Source organism: Talpa occidentalis, unplaced genomic scaffold (genome assembly GCF_014898055.3).
Source record: "Talpa occidentalis isolate TD23 unplaced genomic scaffold, MPIMG_talOcc4v2.1 talOcc4.9, whole genome shotgun sequence".
In the NCBI taxonomy this organism is placed as follows: Eukaryota; Metazoa; Chordata; class Mammalia; order Eulipotyphla; family Talpidae; genus Talpa; species Talpa occidentalis.
Window position 1 is genome coordinate 28,201,749 of NW_023605305.1, and position 21,341 is coordinate 28,223,089.

Sequence of the window (21,341 nt, forward strand, 5' to 3'; positions counted from 1 at the left end):
CCAAAGGACACAGAAACATCAATTCCAAAGAGCACCTGCACTCCTATGTTTATAGCAGCACAATTTACAATAGCTAAGCTTTGGAAACAATCCAAATGCCCAAAATTAGATGACTGGATCAAGAAGATGTGGTACATATACACCATGGAATATTACTCAGCATTCAAAAAAGATAAACACATGCAATTTGCAGCAACATGGATGGAGCTGGAAGGGATCATGCTCAGCTAAATAAGCCAGAAAGAAAAAGAAAAATACCAGATGGTCTCACTCATAGCAGGAATCTAGAAAATTTAAATAAGGGACCAGGAAAAAGAATAACTATAAGAAAGAAAATATCAAAATCAACAAACAACTATGAACCAGAGACACTCTATGGGGGGTGGGGGGCGGGGAAAGGAGGGCTTGGGGTCAAAATAAGGAGGTTGTAATTGTATGGGGAATATAAAAATAAAATTTAAATATAAAAAAAAAAGTCACACACCTGAAAAAAAAATAAGGGGGTTGCAATTATATGGGGAATATAAAAATAAAATTTAAAAATACATAAAAAAAATAAATAAATATAAAAGATGAAAAAAAAACAAAATGGATCACAGACTTAGAGGTAAGATTGAAACAATAGAGTATACAGGAAAACATAAACAAATTAAACAATACATGACATTGGCTTCACTGATGACTATGGGAACTCAACTATAACAACAAGCAAAAATAAACAATGGGATTAATAAACTAAAAAGTTTCTGCACAGTAAATGAAACTATCAGTAAAACAAAGACTTTAATAGAAGAAAATATGTGCACATCATACATCCCACAAAGGGCTAATAGCCAAGATCTACAAAAAACTCATACAGCTCAACAATAGGAAAACAAATAACCCAATCAAAAAATAGGCAGAGAAGGTAAATAGATACTTTTCCAAAGAAGACATACAGATGGCCAACAGGCACATGAAATGCTCATTATCACTTATCACCAGGGTTATACAAATCAAAATCATGAGATACTATTCTCACTCCTGTGAGAATGGCCCACATTAAAAAGACCAGAAACAAGTTGGCAAGGATATGGAGAAATAGGAATATACAGTGTTGGTGAGAATGTAGATTGGTCTAAGTATGGAGGTTTCTCAAAATATTTAAAATTGATCTAGCACATGACCTTGTACTCCACTCCTCAGTACAAAAACACTAATTTGAAGGGATATATGCACTCCTATATTAATTGTAGCATCATTTGCAAAGACAAGTTATGCAAACAACCGAAGTGCCCAATAACAGATGAGTGGATTAAAAAGATGTATTATTTTTGTGTATGAAATACTACTCAAGCATTAAACAAAAGAAGAAAGATGAAATCTTGACACTTGAGACAACACAGATAGAACTACAGGGGATTACGCTAGTAAAATGAGTTAAAAAGAAAGACAAATACCCAATGATTTCATTCATATGTGGACTATAAAGCAACAAAACAAAGAAACAGACAAAACCAATGCAAAATACACCCTTGAGGGCCTCCCTGGTGGCGCAAGGGTTAAGACGCAACCTATGAAGCAATCCACAGCCACTGTGGCGTGGGTTCGATTCCTGGCCGGGGAGAAACCTACATGGCGCAGCAGACCTCTCCTGTCTTGCCACTGCTCCCCTCAGCAGTATACTTCAGTCCATCTGCCTGTTCTGTTCCCCACTCTGTCTCTGGTGAATCCTCTTACCTCCCACACCTCTGGCCTATACCCCAGTTCTTGTATACCCTCAGTGGTTTTGCAGGCATAAATAAACAAATCTTTAAAAAAAAAAAAAAAACACCCTTGAAATCTGACTGAAGAAGTAAGGCTACCAGAAGGGCAAGGGGTAGGGGAGCAGATAGGAGGCCCCAGCTGACTATGACAGAATTACTGGCATTTTGGTAGTGGATGTGGTGTGGTAATATACATCTGAAGAGATGTGAACCTAAATCTCTAAATAATATACAGTATTGTAAAGCAATGTTACCTCAATAAAAAGATACAATGTAAAAAGGTATCAAATTCTTATATGACACTTCTTTCATGCCAGATTAATATTTTTATCCCACTCTTGATGCCAAAAGTTACCTTATTTCTTTGACTATCTAAGGCCATTTAATTCTGAACTGGACAGTTTGATATGAGAAGTCAGATATACCACCAACCATAAGACACCACATACACACACCTCTTGCTCATGGGTGTTTTGGCATTGGGGATGGTTCAGATCACTCCTAGAACTCACTATTTTGTCCCCCAAACAGCTTTGATACATACACTGACTAGTCAGAGCAAAATTTCTGAAAACTATGTCAAAAATATGTACTATGCTTTCTCCTAACCTTCACTCTCAAGTCGAATATCTCACATCATCCCTGCAGTCCAGTTCTCAGTCACCTTACAAAAAAATGCCTTATACAACCCCAAGACAATAGAGCTTAACTCTTTTCTGACATAGTGGTTATTAAAGCATGTATGTTTTACATCTTGTTAGAACAGGATCACATACAGTGCTGATGAAAACTTTTTTTATTTAATTTTTTATTGTGATAACATAGTGTAGGGTTCAGGAATGGCCACTGAGCAGGTTTTCTGATCCCATGCAGACCGGGTAAAGGAGGAGTCAGAGTCCTCAGTGGTTTTGCAGGCTTTTATTGGGATTACCAGGTACACGGCAGGCAGGAGTACTGGGGGGCCGGGAGGCTGGCAGTCCTCCCAGCTCCCAGCAAATCCACACTCTCTCTGGGCTCTCTGTTTCTGCTTCTTTGCTTCTCTCTCAGCTTCTCTTCGGCTTCTGCTCGTTCTTGGCTTCTGCTGGCGTCCCCGTGATGCCGACCTTAAAAGCCCAGTCTCAGCCCAGGTGAATCCCATCTACTTATGCCCACACCCTATTCCAGGTGCCCGCCATCAGGCATACATTCAGGACCGCAATGTCCATCATCTATCCTGATGGCGGGAGGGCAGAAAAGCCTGACATTTTTCCTTACCCTACACATAGGTTTACAGTACTGTATATGATTTAGGAGAATAGATTTACAACTCCTCAATGTATGCCAGCATACCAACTACACCAAAGCACCCACAGTCCTTGACCCACCCCTAAAAAACACTTTTTATAGTGTGGCCTCAGAAAGGCATGTAAGAATATATGAACACAACCATGAAATAACAAAGACAATTTGAGAAAAATCCTCTAGTATTTGTAGATTCAGGTTGCAACAATGATTACATTTAAGAAAGAAAAGATTCACTCTCGAACATTTCACGTCATATTCGGTAAGTTAAAATTACAGTCAACTGGGCAAGGAAACCACCATAACACCAGCATTTTGAGATTCAGAACATTACTTTTCAGACCAAGTTACCAGAAGTCAAAACACCTTACCTTCTCACACACAAAAATAAAACATCCCAGAACAAAATAACATTTACACACTAAAATCTTTCCTGACTTTCCTTATACCACAACTGTTAACAGTGCTACAGATTTAGAGTTTGCATGACAAACTCCATGTGCGCTAAATAATAAATGTATGACTACGAATAAATCAATTTTTCAGTACCAAGCAGATGGCAGATATCTCACTCCTTTAGTTTCTAAGTTTATTGTGTCTTATAGGTTGGCATTTCCAGTCAGTGCAGCAAATTTAGTAAAAAAAATACAAGGGAAAAGGAAAATATTTATATTTTACATAAATATAGAATACTCTTATAGCAATATCTATAAAATGCCATAATAAAGCATTATATCAATATAGCATTAATATTGACTTTAAATTTATAAATAAAACCATAATATTCCAGAAATATAGCATAAATATATAAAACTAATGATTTTTTTCTTGCATACTGGATCAAAATTTGATATAATATTTCATTCACCAGTTAGGTAGATAGGAATTCAAATCCTAGTTGCACCATTTACTTGTGATATATTTAACAAGATATTAAAAACTTTTGAACCTCAGTTTCCTCATTTATATAATGGAAGTGTAATTACTTAATGGATTTTTGTGGTAATTTCAAAGGATAATGTATGTAAGTTCTTTTTTTTTTTTTTTTTTTTTTTTTTTTTTCTTTTATAGAGGCATGTTTTATTTATTTATTTGTTTGTTCGTTTGTTTTGTTTGTACATGCACTGGGTACAGTCAGAAGCGCGGGAGGGTGAGAGAATTCACCAGAGCCAGAGCGGGGAGCAGAGCAGGCAGAAGGACCGAAGTACACTGCTGAGGGGAGCAGCGGGCGGCAGGAAAGGTCTGCACGCCATGTGGGACCCTCCTCCGGTGGCCGGGGAGCAGCCGGGAATCGAACCGGCGCCGCAGAGGCAGCGGGCAGCCTCGCAACCCAGCGCTCAACCGCTGCGCCACCGGGGAGGCCCGTGTATGTAAGTTCTTAACAGTGCTTAACAAAAAGTTCAACAGATCTTAAGTGCATATATAATAGAAATAATAACTAGCCCCAATATAGGGTGTATTATGTGCTAGACATTATTCTACATACTTTATGTATACTAGCTTATTATATTTTCTCAACAACCCCATATAACTTGCCCAAGACCAGAAAGTTTAAAAGTGATAGAATCAACATTCAAAAGGAAACATTCTAGTTGCAGAATCTCTCTTTCTCTTTCTCTCTCTCTCTCTCTCTCTCTGCTATACTGACTGTCAACGTTTTCTTACAATATGTATATAGATTTCCTTTTGCTGTACAATAAATATTTGGTAAGTGCCCCTTATTACTTATCACATATGCTGCTAGGTAAAGACACAGATGAAAAACACAGGGAGTTTTGACCTGACAGAGAAAGGCAAACATATAAACAAATGCCATAAAATATATCATTGCTCTGATAAAAGTCTGCACACAGTATACAGGAGGGAACAATCAGTAATGCTATGAAAAAGTGATGGTTAAGGGGAAAAGGCATCTGAGTTCACATAACCACCAAAAATGAAATCACATCCAAAAATTAGTGAGTTGACCTAAGATCAAATTTGAGCTGTTCAGTAAAACTGAAAGAAAAAAACAACATCTTCAAAAATAACAAAAGCTACTATTTACTTGATGGGTTAGACTGTTCAAGGTAGTCTATATATTTCATTTGATCCTTCCAACACTACAAAGTAGGCATTGTAATGCAGGCTACAGTGGAAAGAACACAAACTGTTCTCATCTTAAGTTTGAATTTCTTCAAATCTCTTTCATTCATTCATTAACACACAGACACACACAAACACACACAGGTTCTCTTACCTCACTTGCTACTCCTATTCAAGCGTCTTTGCCAGCTCTTCCTTCCAATTCAACCTTTAAAATGTTGGAATTCCTCACTGCCTGGTCCCCAGCATTCCATTCTGTTTATTTACAATTACTATATAATTTCACTAATAGCCATGACTACAGTTACTCTGTGTTAATGGCCCTTAAATCTACATTTCCAAATCAGCTCTGTCTCTTGAGCTCCAGAACTTTATAAGCTAGTGCTTATTGGTCATTTCGATGTATAGATCTCACAAGCACCTCAAACTCTAGAAACCTGAAATCATCAAATGTGCTTCTCTTTCAAGGTTCAAATATTCAACTGCTCAAACTTAAAATGACCTCTGATTTCTCCTTCCTCTCACCATCACATTCACCAAATGCTACAAACAACATTTAAGTATCTATCAATTTTTTATATGACAAATTACTTTAATTAAAAACATTAATAAAAAACATACCATAAATCACACATCACATCTTTTATCTAGACTGTTTCCAAACTGAATCTATTCTTACCCTCTTCAATTTATCATCTTGCAGTCAGAATGATCTTCTATAATGCATGTAAAAACACATTAGGGGGGCCTCCCTGATGGCACAAGGGGTTAAGCATCAGCCCTATGAAGCTGGAGAAAAGAACAGGCAGATGCACTGAAATACATTGCTGAAGGGACCAGGGGGTGAGACAGTAGAGGTCTGCTGCGCTATGTGGATTATCTCCCCGGCTGGGGATCAAACTCATGTTGCAGTGGCTGGTGGATAGCTTGATAGCACTGTGTCTTTAACCCCTGCACCACAAGGGAGGCTCAACTGAATTATTTTAAAAGAATACAAAAAAGTTGCAAAAATCTACATTCCTCAATGTGAAGTCATCCATCAATCTTTCTTTTGCTATGTAAGGCAACTAAAAGTTTCTACATTACCTGCGTAATTTTTATCTCCTTCACCAGAAGTCAAATATTTCCTTTTATTGCCACTGGCATTTTTTATTTAACCTACCTTTTAAAGCCCTGTAATCATCTGGACTTTGTTATCAAAGATTAAAACTAACCATTATCTAGTTGTGCATTATGGAGTTATTGGAACATGGTTGGCAAACTTGTTCTGTAAAGAGTCAGATGACAAATATCTTAGGCTTTAAGGGCCATATGTTTCTGATACAACTACTCAACTCTGCCATTGAGGCACTAAAGCAGCCATAGAAAATACATTAACAAACAGGTGTGCATGTGTTTCAATAAAATTGTATTTACAAAAACATATGTCAGGTAGGATTTGGTCCAAGGGCTATAGTGTACTAAATCCAGTATCCGACATTACATGTGAAAATAAATAAACAGACCTATTTCACTCCTTCCCAATGTTAATGTTCTTACCATGAAATTAACTTACTTTCTAAAATATCATAAAATACAATTAACTAGGGCCTCCCCTGGTGGCGCAGCGGTTGAGCGCTGGGTTGCAAGGCTTCCCGCAGCCTCTGCAGCGCCAGTTCGATCCCCGGCCACCAGCGAGGGTCCCACAAAAAAAAAAAAAAAAATACAATTAACTAGCTTTTTATTATTTTGCAATTGACAGTTGTAATGGGATAATACTAGACTCTATTGTCTTCAGTGAGGAATAAGAGCCAACTATGAGAACAGGTTCAGGGTTGAGATTTGTACTATATGTATATTTACAGAAAGTCTGAGCCAAAAAATTAAAATAAAGTCTTTAGGTTCTGATCAGGAACAGATATAACCCTAGCAGAGGCAAATGTGAAACTACTGTACTGAGACACATCCACAACAACAACAAAGGAAAACAACTCCCCCTAAAGATGGGCTTCCAATAAAAAATTATAAATCATAGGAAAAATGAAAAAGATTGAGCAGATACAAAAAAGCTGCAAGAGGGCCTCCCCATTGGCACAAGGGGTTAAGTCTCAGCAGTATGAAGCTATCTGCAGCCACTGCAGTATGAGTTCAATCACTGCCCAGGGAGCTGACCCACATGGTGTAGCAGACCTCTCCTGTCTTGCCTGTTGTTCCCCTCAGCAGTGTATTTCAGTACATCTGCCTGTTCTGCTCCCCACTCTGTCTCTGGTGAATCCTCTCACTCTCTGCATCTCTGGCCTGATCCCCAGCTCTTGTGGGTAAAGAGCTGTACCCCAGCTCTTGTGGGGTAAATAAATCTTTAAAAAAAAAAAAGCTGCAAGATTTTAAGAGTTGCAACTAATTTGAAAAGTACAAAACAGAGGAAAATGCAAACAGTCAAAATTTACTTATTTCTATACAAACATATTAGAAAACCTGTAAGAAATAATTTTCCAGTAAAATATAATTGACCAAAATTGACCTCAGAAGAAACAAAAATCAATGACCCAGGAAGGAATAGGAAAACTTTTCAAACTACTCAGCCAAGCATTTTACACAGGAATTCTATCACACATTTAAGGAATAAATTATTTCAATACCATTTTGACTGTTCCAAAGATAAAAAGTTCCAAATTATGTTTATGAAGCAAATATAACATATCTACCAAAACCTAACAAAAGCATGAGAGAGAAAACCACAGGCCATTCTTACTAATATAGAGGTAAAGACACCTCAACATAAAGAAATTGGCAGCACATTAAAGAAAAAAAAATGCCGGGAATGTAAGGATGGCTCACCATTAGAATATCTACTAATATAATTCACTTTATTAAGAGATCAAAAAAGAAAATATTCATATCACCATATGTATTAGTCAGGGTTCTCCAGACAAACAGATCCAATGGGTTATATATAGAGAGAAAGAGATTGTGAGGAATTGGCTCGCACAATTTTGGAGGATGAGAAGTCCAAGATCTGCAATCAGCAAGCTGGAGACCAGAATAGCCAATGGTGTGGTTCCATTCTAAATACAAAGCCCTAAGAACCAGGAAAGCCAATGATACAAGTTCTAGTCCAAAAGCTAGCAGGCTCAGGTCGAAGAAGAATCAATATTTCCATTCAGTTCCAAAGGCAGGAAAAGATCGCTGTTTCAGCTTAAGCAGTCAAGTAGTTATTTCCGCCTAATCATAAGGAAGTCAGCCTTTTTTATTCAGGTTTTCAACTGACTTGATAAGTGCCACCCACATTAGTAGACTTCTTTATTCAGTATACTGATTCAAGTGTTAAACTCATCCAAAAATACTTTCTCGCAGACACACTCAGAATAAATATTTTTTAAAAAATAAAATAACATAGGAGAAAATCTACATCCTTAAGTTTAGATATAATACCAACGGCACAATTCATGAAAGAAAGAATTGGTAAGTTGGACATCATAAAAATTAAAATTTTCTGCTCTGGTGAAAGACAATGCCCAGGTCCTCCCTGGTGGCACAAAGGGTTAAGTCTCAGCATAACAATGAAGTTATCAACAGCCACTGCAGTATGAGTTCAATCCCTGGCCAGGGTGCTAACCTACAGGGCCTAGCAGATCTCTCCTGTCTTGCCTGCTGCTCCCCTCAGCAGTGTATTTCAGTCAATCTGCCTGTTCTGCTCCCCACTCTGTCTCTGGTGAATCCTCTCACACACACACATACACCCCCATACCTCTGGCCTGTACCCCAGTACTTGGATGCATAAATAAAATAAATTTTAAAAAGAGAAATACAACGCCCAGAAAATGAAAGGACAGGCCACAGATTGGGAGAAAATATTTACAAAAAACCTACCTCATAAAGGACGATATACAAAATATAAAAGAACTCTTAAAACTCATCATTTAGAAAACACCAATTAAAAAACAGTGGAAAGACCTCAACTGACAATTCACCAAAGAAAATATACAAGATGTTGAATATCATGTGATTAGGGAATTACAGGTTAAAATAATAATGAAATACTACTACACACTGATTAAAATCGTCAAAATTCAAAGCACTGCCAACACCAAATGTGGGCAAGGATATAAAATAACAGGAATTTTCAATATTACTAATAATAATATAAAAAATGGTACTGCCACTTTGTAAGGCAGTTTGGTAATTTCTTGTAAAGCCAAACATATTCTTACCGTGCAATCCAGCAATTCCATTCCTTAGTATTTACCCAAATGAATTAAAAACTTATGTCCTCACAAAAACCTATTCACAGATGTTTATAGTGGCTTTATTCATAATTGACAAAACTTGTAAGCAACCAAGATGTTATTCAGTAAATGACTAAATAAATAACCATGGTACATCCAAACAATGGAATACTATTCAGCAATAAAGAGGAATAATCTATCAAACCATAAGAAGATGTGGGAGAAACTTAAATGGATATTATTAAGTGAAAGAAGCCAATCTGAAAGGCTACATATTATGATTCCAAGATATGCATTCCAAAAATGCTCTAAAAAAAAGTTATTGATTTTCTAATTCCTTTATTTTCTGCTCTAGAACTCCTTTATTATTAATTTTAATTATTTCCAGAGTTAATTCTTTTTTTCTATTTGGAATATTTCCTGGCATAAAGTATAAAATACGGATCAAACTCTATTTGCTTTTCAGATAGCTACCTAGATTTACCAACATCATTTGACTAGTTTATCTTTTCTCTACCCTTTAAAATATCTTTGCCACATGCATTGAGCCTATTTTTGGATTTTCTTTTTTATTCCAATGTTCTGTCTAGTTAACTGTGAAATCACATGGGAATTTAATAACAAAATGACATTTCAACCCACTGGGGGGGGAACTAATTAAAAATTTGTTATTAGACAATTAGTTAGAGTATAAAATACGGATCAAACTCTATTTGCTTTTCAGATAGCTACCTAGATTTACCAACATCATTTGACTAGTTTATCTTTTCTCTACCCTTTAAAATATCTTTGCCACATGCATTGAGCCTATTTTTGGATTTTCTTTTTTATTCCAATGTTCTGTCTAGTTAACTGTGAAATCACATGGGAATTTAATAACAAAATGACATTTCAACCCACTGGGGGGGGAACTAATTAAAAATTTGTTATTAGACAATTAGTTAGAAATAAAAAAAATTTCATTTCTAAGTCTTTCAGTATCTTGAAATTGAGATGTCTAAAAATTACTTCTGGTGACCTCTACCATGTGCATCAAAACATAATTGGGTGTCAATGGTTTTTTTTTTTTTTTTTAAGGATTTATTTATACAAGAACCAGGGTACAGGCCAGATTTGCGGGAGGGTGAGAGGATTCACCAGAGACAGAGTGGGGAACAGAACAGGCAGATTGAAGGAAATACACTGCTGAGGGGGGCAGCGGCAAGACAGGACAAGTCTGCTGTGCCATGTGGGTTGCTCCGTGGCTACGGACAGCTTCACAGTGCTGCGCTCAACCGCCTGCACCACCAGGGAGGCCAGGTGTCAATGTTTTAAAAAGAAAGTGGTTAAGGTGTTATAAATTCTTTTTATATTTAGAATATAACTGTCCAGATATTTTATTCAATCCAATGAGTTTAATACGTGTGTTTCATACAAAATTTAGCTTCCCTTTTCTTTTTTTTTCTGAACAACATTGGACTTTCTACATCAAGAGTTGGTGTGATCAGTAATTCCTTAAAAATAAACACCTAGGGCCACCCTGGTGGCCTAGGGGATTAGTATCAGTGTGCTAGCTACCACTGGTAGCTGGGTACGGACCCAGCCACCACAACAGCCTGAGTTTGATCCCAGGCCAGGGAGATAAAGAATTACTATCAGTATATATATATATATATATATATATATATATATATATATATATATATATATAATTACCCAAAAAATAACACAATACAACAGACCAATAAACATTAAAGGACTTCAATAATAACCAGAACATACAAATTAAAATGAATTATCGACTCTAACACAAATGGTCAATTGATTTTTGACAAGGTGCCAAGAAAATTCCATGGAGAAAGGACATCTTTTCAACAAACAGTGCTGGGGAAACTGAATATCCACTTGCAAAAGATGAAGTTAGAATCTTAGATCTTACCCCATATATAAAAATTTAGTAGATCAAGGAGCTAAAATTACAAAAATTCTTATAAGAAAAAATTGGAAAAAACATTTGATGCTGAATTTGGCAATTTCTGGAATATGATACCAAAATTACAGGCAACAAAAAAAGTAGGAAAATTAGACTTAATCAGAATTTAAAATGTATATGCATCAAAGGACACTATGAAGAAAGTAAAAAGACAACCTATGGAAGAAAATATTTTCAAATCACATATCTGATAATATCCCTACATATACAAATACAATCCAATTCAAAAATGGACAAAGAAGTTGAATTAAAATTTCTCCGAAGAATATGCACATAATGCCAAAAATCATACGAAAAGATATTCAATATTACTAGTCATTAGAGAAATGCCACAATGAGATACCAGCTTTTCATATCCAGTGGATATTGTTTTTTAAAAAGGAAAGTAATGAGAATTGGTCTGAATGTGGAAAAACCAGAACCCTTGTATACTTCTGGTAAGAACGTAAAATAGTGCATTGCTGTGCTAAATAGTATGGTGATTCCTCAAAACTCTAAACATATACTGAAATAAGGCAATCCCAAAAATGTAAGTACATGATTTCACTTACAGAAGTCACACTCAGAAATAGAAAGTAGAACAGTGGTTGTCAGGAGGTGGGGTGAAAAGGTAATGGAGAGTTGTACTTTAATGGGTATAGAGTTTCAGTTTTACAAGATGAAAAGGCTCTGAAAATTGGCTACACAATATACTTAATATACTTAACCCCACTTAACGGTATATTTAAAAAGGATTTAGAGTAGATTTTGTTATGTGGGCTTTATCACATTTTTTAGGTTAAACACAGAATTACTATGTTACCCAGAAATTCTACTTACATGTAACTACCCAAAAGAAGCAGAGAAACATAAGATATTTGTACGCTAATGTTCATAGCAGCATTATTCCCAAGAACTTAATGAAGACACTACTTTCAGGGATCATTTCTATTAATATATTTTGTTACAGTAGCTAAAAGGTAGAAACAACCCAAATGTCCATCAACAAATGAATGGATAAATAAAATGTGAGATATATGTACAATGGTATATTGTTCATCCATAAATAAATAAAATTCTGACATGCTACAACATAGATGAAACTTGAAACATTATACAATGTGAAATAAGTCAGACACAAAAAAAGTAAATATATGTGTATATATATTCGATATATAGGCACATAGGGTCCAAAACCATACATACTAAATTGTTAATATTGGTTAGTATTGGAGATACACACACACGGTGAGCGGTAGAGCCTCTTATATGATTTAGATTTTTTGCCATTGTATATTATTTTTATAATCAAAATTAATAAAAAAGCTTTTAAGTTGATAAGCAGCTTGAGGGGAAGGTTTAGAAGAACTGCTCAAGATCTCCGGCACCCTGACTAGGCAAAGCCATTGTCCTAATTAAACAAAACGATCACTGCAGTGAAGCACAGCAAAACAATACAAGCAAAGCCGAGGTACCACTCACTTTGAACACGTCAGAGTAAAAGCCAGATCCTATTTTTTCACATGTGAAGTCATCTAATCGCGTCAGTCTGGAAAAGGCACTTATAAGGGCTCGATATGAAGTGGAAACTCTTTGCCCTTGGGTGATGTTACCATCGCCTCCACCACCTCCTTCAAGATCTTCAAGACGCTCCACACGTGGAGGAAATCCTGCAAATGAATTCCGTTTGCTCCGATCCATAGTCTCAATCACTTTTTCTTCTTTTAAGAAGAAACTCCATACATAATAAATTTTTGTTGATTCTTACTTTTCTTCTGGTTTGACACTAAACAAGAGATCAAAAAGACATTTTGTTAAAACCATTAATGAATACATATATGCAAGCCAAATAACTCAACCAAAAAATGAACAAAAGAGCTAAACAGACACTTCTCATAAAAAGATATACAGATGGGGCCTCCCTGGTGGCTTGGAGGTTAAGTCTCAGTTCTACCACAAAGGCCCTCCTGCAGCAAAGCTGCCTGAGTTCCATCCCCCACCAGACAGCAGACCTCTCCTGTCTTACCCACTGCTCCCCTCAACAGTCCATCTCAATGGATCTGCTTATTCTGCTCCCCACTCTCTCTGCTGAATCCTCTCACCCCTGGCACCTCTGGCCTACACCCAGGTTCTATGCAAAAACAAATAAAATAAAAATCTTTAAAAAAAAAAAAAAGATATACAGATGGCCAAGATGGCCAACAAGCACATGAGATGCTCATCGATACTGAACTATTCAGGGAAATGCTAATTAAAACCACAAGGAGATACTACCTCACACCTATGAAAATGGCCCATATCAAAAAGACCAGAAATAATAAGTGCTGGTAAGGATGTGGAGAAAAAGGGATCCCTGTACACTGTACAGGGTAAACTGGTCTAACTCCTACGGGAAACATTTAATGTTTCTCAAAACATTACAAATAGAACTACCATATGATCCAGCAATTTCACTGCTAGGTATCTATCTAAAGAATCCAAAAACTAAATTAAAAGGATATATGTACTGTGTACTGTGTTTGCAGCACTATTCACAATAGCCAAGCTATGGAAACAAACTAAGTGCCCAACAATTGATGAGTGGATTACAAAGATACCATATATATATATACACACACACACACACACACATATATATACACATACACACAATGGAATACTATTCAACAATTTAAAAAAATTAAATCTTGCGGGCCTCCCCGGTGGCGCAGCGGTTGAGCGCTGGGTTGCGAAACTGCGCGCGGCCTCTGCGGCGCCGGTTCGATCCCCGGCTGCTCCCCGGCCACCGGAGGAGGGTCCCACAAGGCGCGCAGACCTCTCCTGCCGCCCGCTGCTCCCCTCAGCAGTGTACTTCGGTCCTTCTGCCTGCTCTGCTCCCCGCTCTGGCTCTGGTGAATTCTCTCACCCTCCCGTGCTTCTGACTGTACCCAGTGCATGTATAAACAAAAAAACAAACAAACCAGCAAACAAATAAATAAAGCATGCCTCTATTAAAAAAAAAAAAAAAAAAAATTAAATCTTGCCATTTGCACCAACACGGATGGAAGTAGAGGGGATTATACTAAGCAAAATAACTCAGAATGAGAAAGACAAATACAGACAATTTCACTTACATAAAATACAAAGAAACAAAGCAAAGGAACAGACAAAATTAATCCAAAACAAACCCTAGGAATCTGACTGCAGAATTGAGTCTAGTAGAGCACAGGATTGGGAGTGGGAAACAAAAGGGGAAGTGGACCAATGGACTAGGGTGGACTATTGTGTAGAGTTATTGGTGCTTTGGTGGTGGACATTTGAAGAGGTATGAACCTATACTCCTAAAACAATATGCAATGTTACAAAGCAATGTTACCTCAATAAAATAAATTTGAAGTGGAAAAACCTATACCAAAGAGAAACTGAAAATTTTTTACTTTTCATTAAACAGAAATGTCCAGCAGAAGTGACTATAAAAGGTTCCACTTGACCTGATACATGACTAAGAATGAAAACACAAGCCCACTTGGTTCTATAGAAGCTCTCTCCCTACTTCTTGTTTCCATGAGAATAGCTGTAAGGGTTCTATACAAAATATGTTGTGACACTTAAGTTAATGAAGATGCCTTTGGAAATGTGGCGCACACCTAACCCATACAAATGCTACCTCTTCCAACCTTCCAGAAAGGACATGGCAGGGCTTCCAAAGCCGTTCTTAAGATAACACCCTGCCTCCCAAGCCATACTCAGACGCCAACAACATTCTGCCTAATACGGATCAATCACCATTCCTTTCCTGGCAATTTGGAATTGGAATTAAGGTATTCCAGCCTCCGGCTGGCTGATTTCTAAAATGGAAGCCATACCAATTCAGGAGTTGTTGGCCATAGCCATTTTCCACAAAAAGGGCCACGAGATTAAAGTCAATTTACAAAGACAAAAAGACAGACTATGATTTTCCTAATGTGCTCTAATCCCTGATTACTGAGGCCTAACTACTAGTGATTCCATGAGCTATCCCTGTATCTTTAAAATAAATTATTTTATTTTTGCTTAACCTGGTTTCACCAGAGTTTTCACAAAAGGAAGAATAATCTGTTTCCAAAGAATAAAACACAAATATGTCTACTGAACCTCTGCCAGAAAGTGGTACCAGACTGACAAATCAAAAATTTAAGATCATAAAACCTAAATTTTTTAAATTGCATAGTTAGTACAGGCCATCAAATTCAGTCATTCATTCCACAGTTGAGGAAACATAAGGTCCAGAAAGTAGAAATGATTTGTCGCACAGTATAAACAATTTACTAGTAAAACTAGAGTGGGAACCAAAGAACCAAGGGTACTGCATTTCTTTTTTTTTTTTTTTTTTTTTTTTTTTTTTATAGAGGCATGTTTTGTTTATTTATTTATTTGTTTGTTTATTTGTTTGCTTGTTTATACATGCACTGGGTACAGTCAGAAGCGCGGGAGGGTGAGAGAATTCACCAGAGCCAGAGCGGGGAGCAGAGCAGGCAGAAGCGAAGTACACCGCTGAGGGGAGCAGCGGGCGGCAGGAGAGGTCTGCGCCATGTGGGACCCTCCTCTGGTGGCTGGGGAGCAGCCGGGGATTGAACCGGCGCTGCAGAGGCCGCGGGCAGCTTCGCAACCCAGCGCTCAACCGCTGCGCCACCGGGGAGGCCCGGTACTGCATTTCTTAAAGTGTGTCTGAGACCATCTGCTTCAAAACTATCCAGAGAGCTTGTTTAAAAAACAGATTCCTGAGTTTCAACTTCAACCTACTAAACCAGAACCTCTTGGAGTGAGGCCTATAAATTTTACCAGGCTCCCTAGTGATTCTTATGTACACTAGGAATTGAAGATCCTCTGAGCCAGCAAGGTAAACATATTAATAACTAAAAAAAAAAAAAAAAAAAAGAGTAGAAAATTTAAAAACATTTTCTCATTTATTCCTCAAAACATACCACTCAAGATAGGTGTTATCCCCATTTTATATTTAAAAAAAGAAGAAGAAGAAAAGAAAAGAAAGAAATGTAGGCTCAGGAGGTTAAATTAAGTAACTCGCCTAAGGTTATGGAGCTGGTAGAACCAGAATTGGAAACAAGGTTTTTCCAGCATCAAAACTCAAGTCTTTTCCATTTCATTATTACTTACTTGATTTTTCTACTAAGGTATAAAAAGTCAAGCAAGTTACCTGGGTGGAAAAGAGAATTGAGCCTTGAGTGCAAGGTAAAGCTGAGTGTAATATGAACAAAGGTTGGAAAGAAGGAAAAAGAAACTTCAGAAAATTAAATACAAAATATTAAAATTAAAACTGTATAAGCCATAGTTGCTTTGCTAAATTAACTAAACAGTGTGACAGGCTTGCTATTTCTGACTTTTTTGTTTTTTTAGATATATTTCATTTTGAATGAAATACACTGTTAACCACCACAATGCCCTCAGGGTTTTCTGAGGCAGGCAGATTCCTAGTCTCAGAATTGCTCATAGCAGTTCAACAGGCAGGGGTTTCACAAAACATTCTCAGGTCAGAGGAGGCAAGCTCATCACAACTGAGCTGGTTTGCCTGGAGTCTTTAACAGTTTTACAACAGCAAAATAGACTGAAATTTTTGATATTTTTATTTTGAAAAACAACATTGTGTCTAAACTCAGCACATTTTAAGAAAGGGGAAAATATGAAAAAATTACATGCTTAAAGAAACTTTTGCATATCAGCACAAGAGACCCGAACAGAGTATCTTTTCATTTCAGAACCCTGTATAATAAGAGGAACCCAAAGTTAGTCTGTAGGAACAATAGATAAATAAGTTGTGGCATATTTTTCAATTAATTAAATGGCATCCACATGGTAAGGCAGACCTCTCCTGTCTCGCCTGCTGCTCCCCTCAGCAGTATATTTCCATCAATCTGCCTGTTCTGTTCCCCACTCTGTCTCTGGTGAATCCTCTCACCACCCGCACCTCTGGCCTGTAACCCTGTTCTTGTATGCATAAATAAATAAATCTTTAAAAAAAATTTTTTCATTAAACAAAAGAAATCTAACAGTTTTGTTTTGCCCTTAAATCTACTGCCAATACAATAGCTATGCAGTATTCTTAGGCCAAGAAAACTGACAGCAATTTGGCAAATAAATAGCATCCCAATGTGCAAGCCAAGTCACGATAAATTGCCAAACCTTAATTCTAAAACAGTTTTACTAAGTTTTAGGTCCAAGGATTGTTTATATCTTAGACTAAAAATTCAAAATCTAGGGAGAATTTTTGGGAGTCTAACTTAATCAAGGAATAAGAATGAAAAAAAATTTGTGCAGAGGATGGAGAATTTGGGGTAGCCTAACTTACTCAAGTTCACCAACTTAAAATACAAAATTACTCATGGCAAATACTGATATTTAGTGGTAGAGTTCGTATTAAATGCTAAAATAATACTAATTAATAACAGTTGAGATAAGTGGTAAAAAATGCAGTCTCCTTGTGGGATTAAGAACTTTATTAATCCACTTGGAAAAGTGCTGAGCATGGGAAAACTTCCAAATCATGCCTTCTATTCCCTTGGCCAGTATACTAAATGACCACATTTTAAAATAAAATCAACCAAGCTATAAATGGGTTTTAATTTAATCTGATGAACTTTAATTAGCTATAAAAAAAAGGCAGTGAGGTATATATGAATAAATTCTGAATCCCACCCTATTTTTTTTTAATCTGAAATTATTCACTTTAAAGTCAGAAAATACATTCTTTGAAATGTGTGAGATTTTATGTTTTCTGCCTCTGGATTACCCCTTATTTACGGAATATTAGCCTTTGATACTAATAGTGCCCTTTAAAGTGTGTGTGTGTGTGTATTTTTGTTCATAGACATATATATATTTCGATATATACATACACATGTCTCTCTCTCTCTATTACACACACACATACACACACACGGGAACAACTACAATTACTCTCACATTTACTAGAAAGATACGATTAGGAAAAAATGCAGGTTTTACTTTAAAGAGGCTACTTCATTCAAGAAACTATACTTTGTTGTTCAAGTAAAAATAACTTTTTAACTCATAAAATCTTAGAATTCTCATTTTCGGTTTTAAGATATAATTGAAACTTGGAATTCTTAAATGAAAACTGATGAAACTATGTGATCAGAATCACTAAAAAGATTTCAGCTAGAGCCCAAGGTTCTCAATTAGGGACCTGAGAAAATTTGGGGAGGAGATGTATCTTTTCAGGGAGGTGTTACTGTCACAATGGTGGGAGTGTAGGGTGGGCACTGCTGGCATTTTAGTGGGCAAGAAACAGGGAAGCTAATGTCCTACAATACACGCATCAGTCCTGAACAACAAAGAACTGTCCTGTCCTAAATGCCAATAGTGACCCTGTTGAGAAACACTGTGTTAGAAAAGCTTAATCACTTCTGTTGTTAAACCAGGAAATGGCCTTTAGCAGTCTTTCAAAAATGCCACAATTATGTTGCTTACAAGGATGTAAATAATTTTTTAGTAATTGTGTTCTCAATTTTAGTATTTATAAACTTGGAGGTTCAAATTTTTTTCTTTTGTACATAGGCAGGTTTTTCTTTTCAAAGGCTAATTTTCACTTACATGGAGACTAGTTTTCTTTTCACCAAAGAAGGTACAATTAAAAGCTTTGATTGGGAAGAGTAATTTGAAAAAGTATCAGTAAAAAAGTTAGTAAACTAAATATCCTAGATTCAATTTTATAGGTTTTTATCTTTCTAAAGTAGGAATTCTACAAATTATATTCCACAGAATTGGGGAAACCTTTCTGGAACTCCCAGTTAGGCCATACTCTTGTAGGAAGTGCTTCTGGAAATAAAAACAACTGCAGCACCATTTACCATCAGCCACCATTTACCACACAGTCTACCAAGTATTTCGTGTATGCTCTCTAATTTTTATGACAACTCTGTAGGGTAGGTACTATCATCTCCAATTTAAAGAAGAAATTAAGGCACTGAAAAATTGAAAGACTTGTCCAAATTCAAGCAACCAACAGTATTCAGATTCAGTAGTTTCAAATCTAAACACTTGCTGCTAAAGTATGACTCTTTCAGAAACACAGCTAGATTTCTATGGAAAATAATTTGTAGATTAGCTAGGAAGAAAGCTAGCCAATCCCTGGTGGCCTAGGTATTGGATCTCAGTGCTGTCACCACTACAGCCTAAGTTCAATCCCCAGCCGGGGAGCTCACCCATATATGGTGCAGCAGACCTGACCTGCCTTACCCGCTACTCCCCTTAGCAGTGTATTTCAGTAGATCCATGTAATCTGCTCCCCACTCTGTCTGTGGTAAATTCTATCAATCCCCGCACCTCTGACCTACACCCCAGTTCTTCTAGCATAAATAAATAAATCTTAAATAAATAAATAAATAAAGCTATCACTCACTATCACTATCACTATCACTATCACTCACCTGACCTTAACAGTAGAGACTAAAGACTATAAAGATAACTCCACAAGCTCTGGAGCAAAAGCCTTCAGTCATTGTTAGTCATCCTACATACATAAGAATTAGCATTGGTTGAAACTGTCTAAAAAACAGATATGCCAAGTTAATAGGCACAAGCAGCCTATTCTATTGTCAGAAAGTTCTGATTGTTATGAAGTTTTTCCTTTTCAAGATAACAAAAGCATAGGAAAAGCACAGTATTGTATTCAAATTCTGACTATGAAGGAAAATTAAGAAATACAATTATTTGTGGTAGGTACCCTACCGCAGCAATACCTGATATCTAATGTTACCACAATTAAAAAATAAATAGCTATTAGAAAATGTTGCAACAATTAAATATGATGGTACTTGATTGGATATGGATTAGAATAAACTAGCTACAGAAGACAAATAGGGGACCTCCCTGGTAGCACAGGCGGTTGAGCACTGTACTGTGAAGCTGTCTGCAGCCTCTACAGTGTGGGTTCAATCCCTGCCGGCCAGTGAGAAGCCCACATGGCAAAGCAGACCTCTCCTGTCTCACCTGCTGCTCCCCCAGCAGTGTATTTCATCAGTCTGCCTGTTCTGTTTCCCATTCTATCTCCGGTGAATCCTCTCACCTTCCCGCGCATCTGGCCTGTACCCCGGTTCTTGTGTAAAAATAAATAAACCTTTAAAAAAAAAAAAAAAGACAACTAGGGAAAATTTAAATAAGGAATACCATTAGGTGACAGAAAAAATATTAATTTTGTTAAGTGTGATATTATGATTGTATAAACTTAATTTTGGAGATGCACACAGAAACAGAGATGAATTATCATGTATGTATTTGCATTAAAATATATCAGAGGGGGGCCTCCCCTGGTGGCGCAGCGGTTGAGCGCTGGGCTGTGAAGCTGCCTGCAGCCTCTGCAGCGCCGGTTTGATCCCCGGCTGCTCCCCGGCCACCTGAGGGAGGGTCCCACATGGCGCGCAGACCTCTCCTGCCGCCCGCTGCTCCCCTCAGCAGTGTGCTTCGGTCCTTCTGCCTGCTCTGCTCCCCGCTCTGGCTCTGGTGAATTCTCTCACCCTCCCGCGCTTCTGACTATACCCAGTGCTTGTATAAATAAATAAATAAAATAAAAAATTTAAAAAAAAAATATATCAGAGGGCCTCCCCAGTGGCGCAGTGGTTGAGCGCTGGACTGCAAAGCTGCCCGCAGCCTCTGCAGTGCCAGTTCCGTCCCCGGCCGCTGGGCGAGGGTCCCACATGTTCTGACAGACCTCTCCTGCCACGCCCGCTGCTCCCCTCAGTAGTACATTTCGTCATTCTGTCTGTTCTGTTTCCTGCTCTGGCTCTAGTGAATTCTCTCATCCTCCCATGCTTCTGACTGTACCCAGTGCTTGTATAAATAAATAAATAAATCTTTTAATAAATAAATAAATAAATAAAATGTGTCAGAAAGGCCTCCCCAGTGGTGCAGCAGGTTGAGTGCAGCACTGTAAAGCTGTCTGCAGCCTCTGCAGCATGGGTTTCAGTCCCAGCCGGCCAGTGAGATACCCACATGGCATGGCAGACCTCTCATGTGTCACCCGCTGCTCCCCCAAGCAGTGTATTTCGGTCAGTCTTCCTGTTCTGCTCCCTGCTGTCTCTG

The 21,341-nt window shown here is 37.4% G+C and overlaps 1 protein-coding gene across 3 annotated transcripts in view; it reads right to left on the reverse strand.

Moving 5' to 3' along the window:
- TESK2 (testis associated actin remodelling kinase 2) overlaps positions 1-21,341 on the reverse strand; it is a 91,033-nt gene that overhangs the window by 56,730 nt on the left and 12,962 nt on the right. For all 3 annotated transcript variants that reach the window (XM_054691714.1, XM_037498886.2, XM_054691713.1), the window contains exon 2: positions 12,750-13,053. In XM_054691714.1, the coding sequence (XP_054547689.1) occupies positions 12,750-12,968 (219 nt within the window). In that variant the 5' untranslated portion in view covers positions 12,969-13,053. The remainder of the gene's footprint in view (positions 1-12,749; positions 13,054-21,341) is intronic.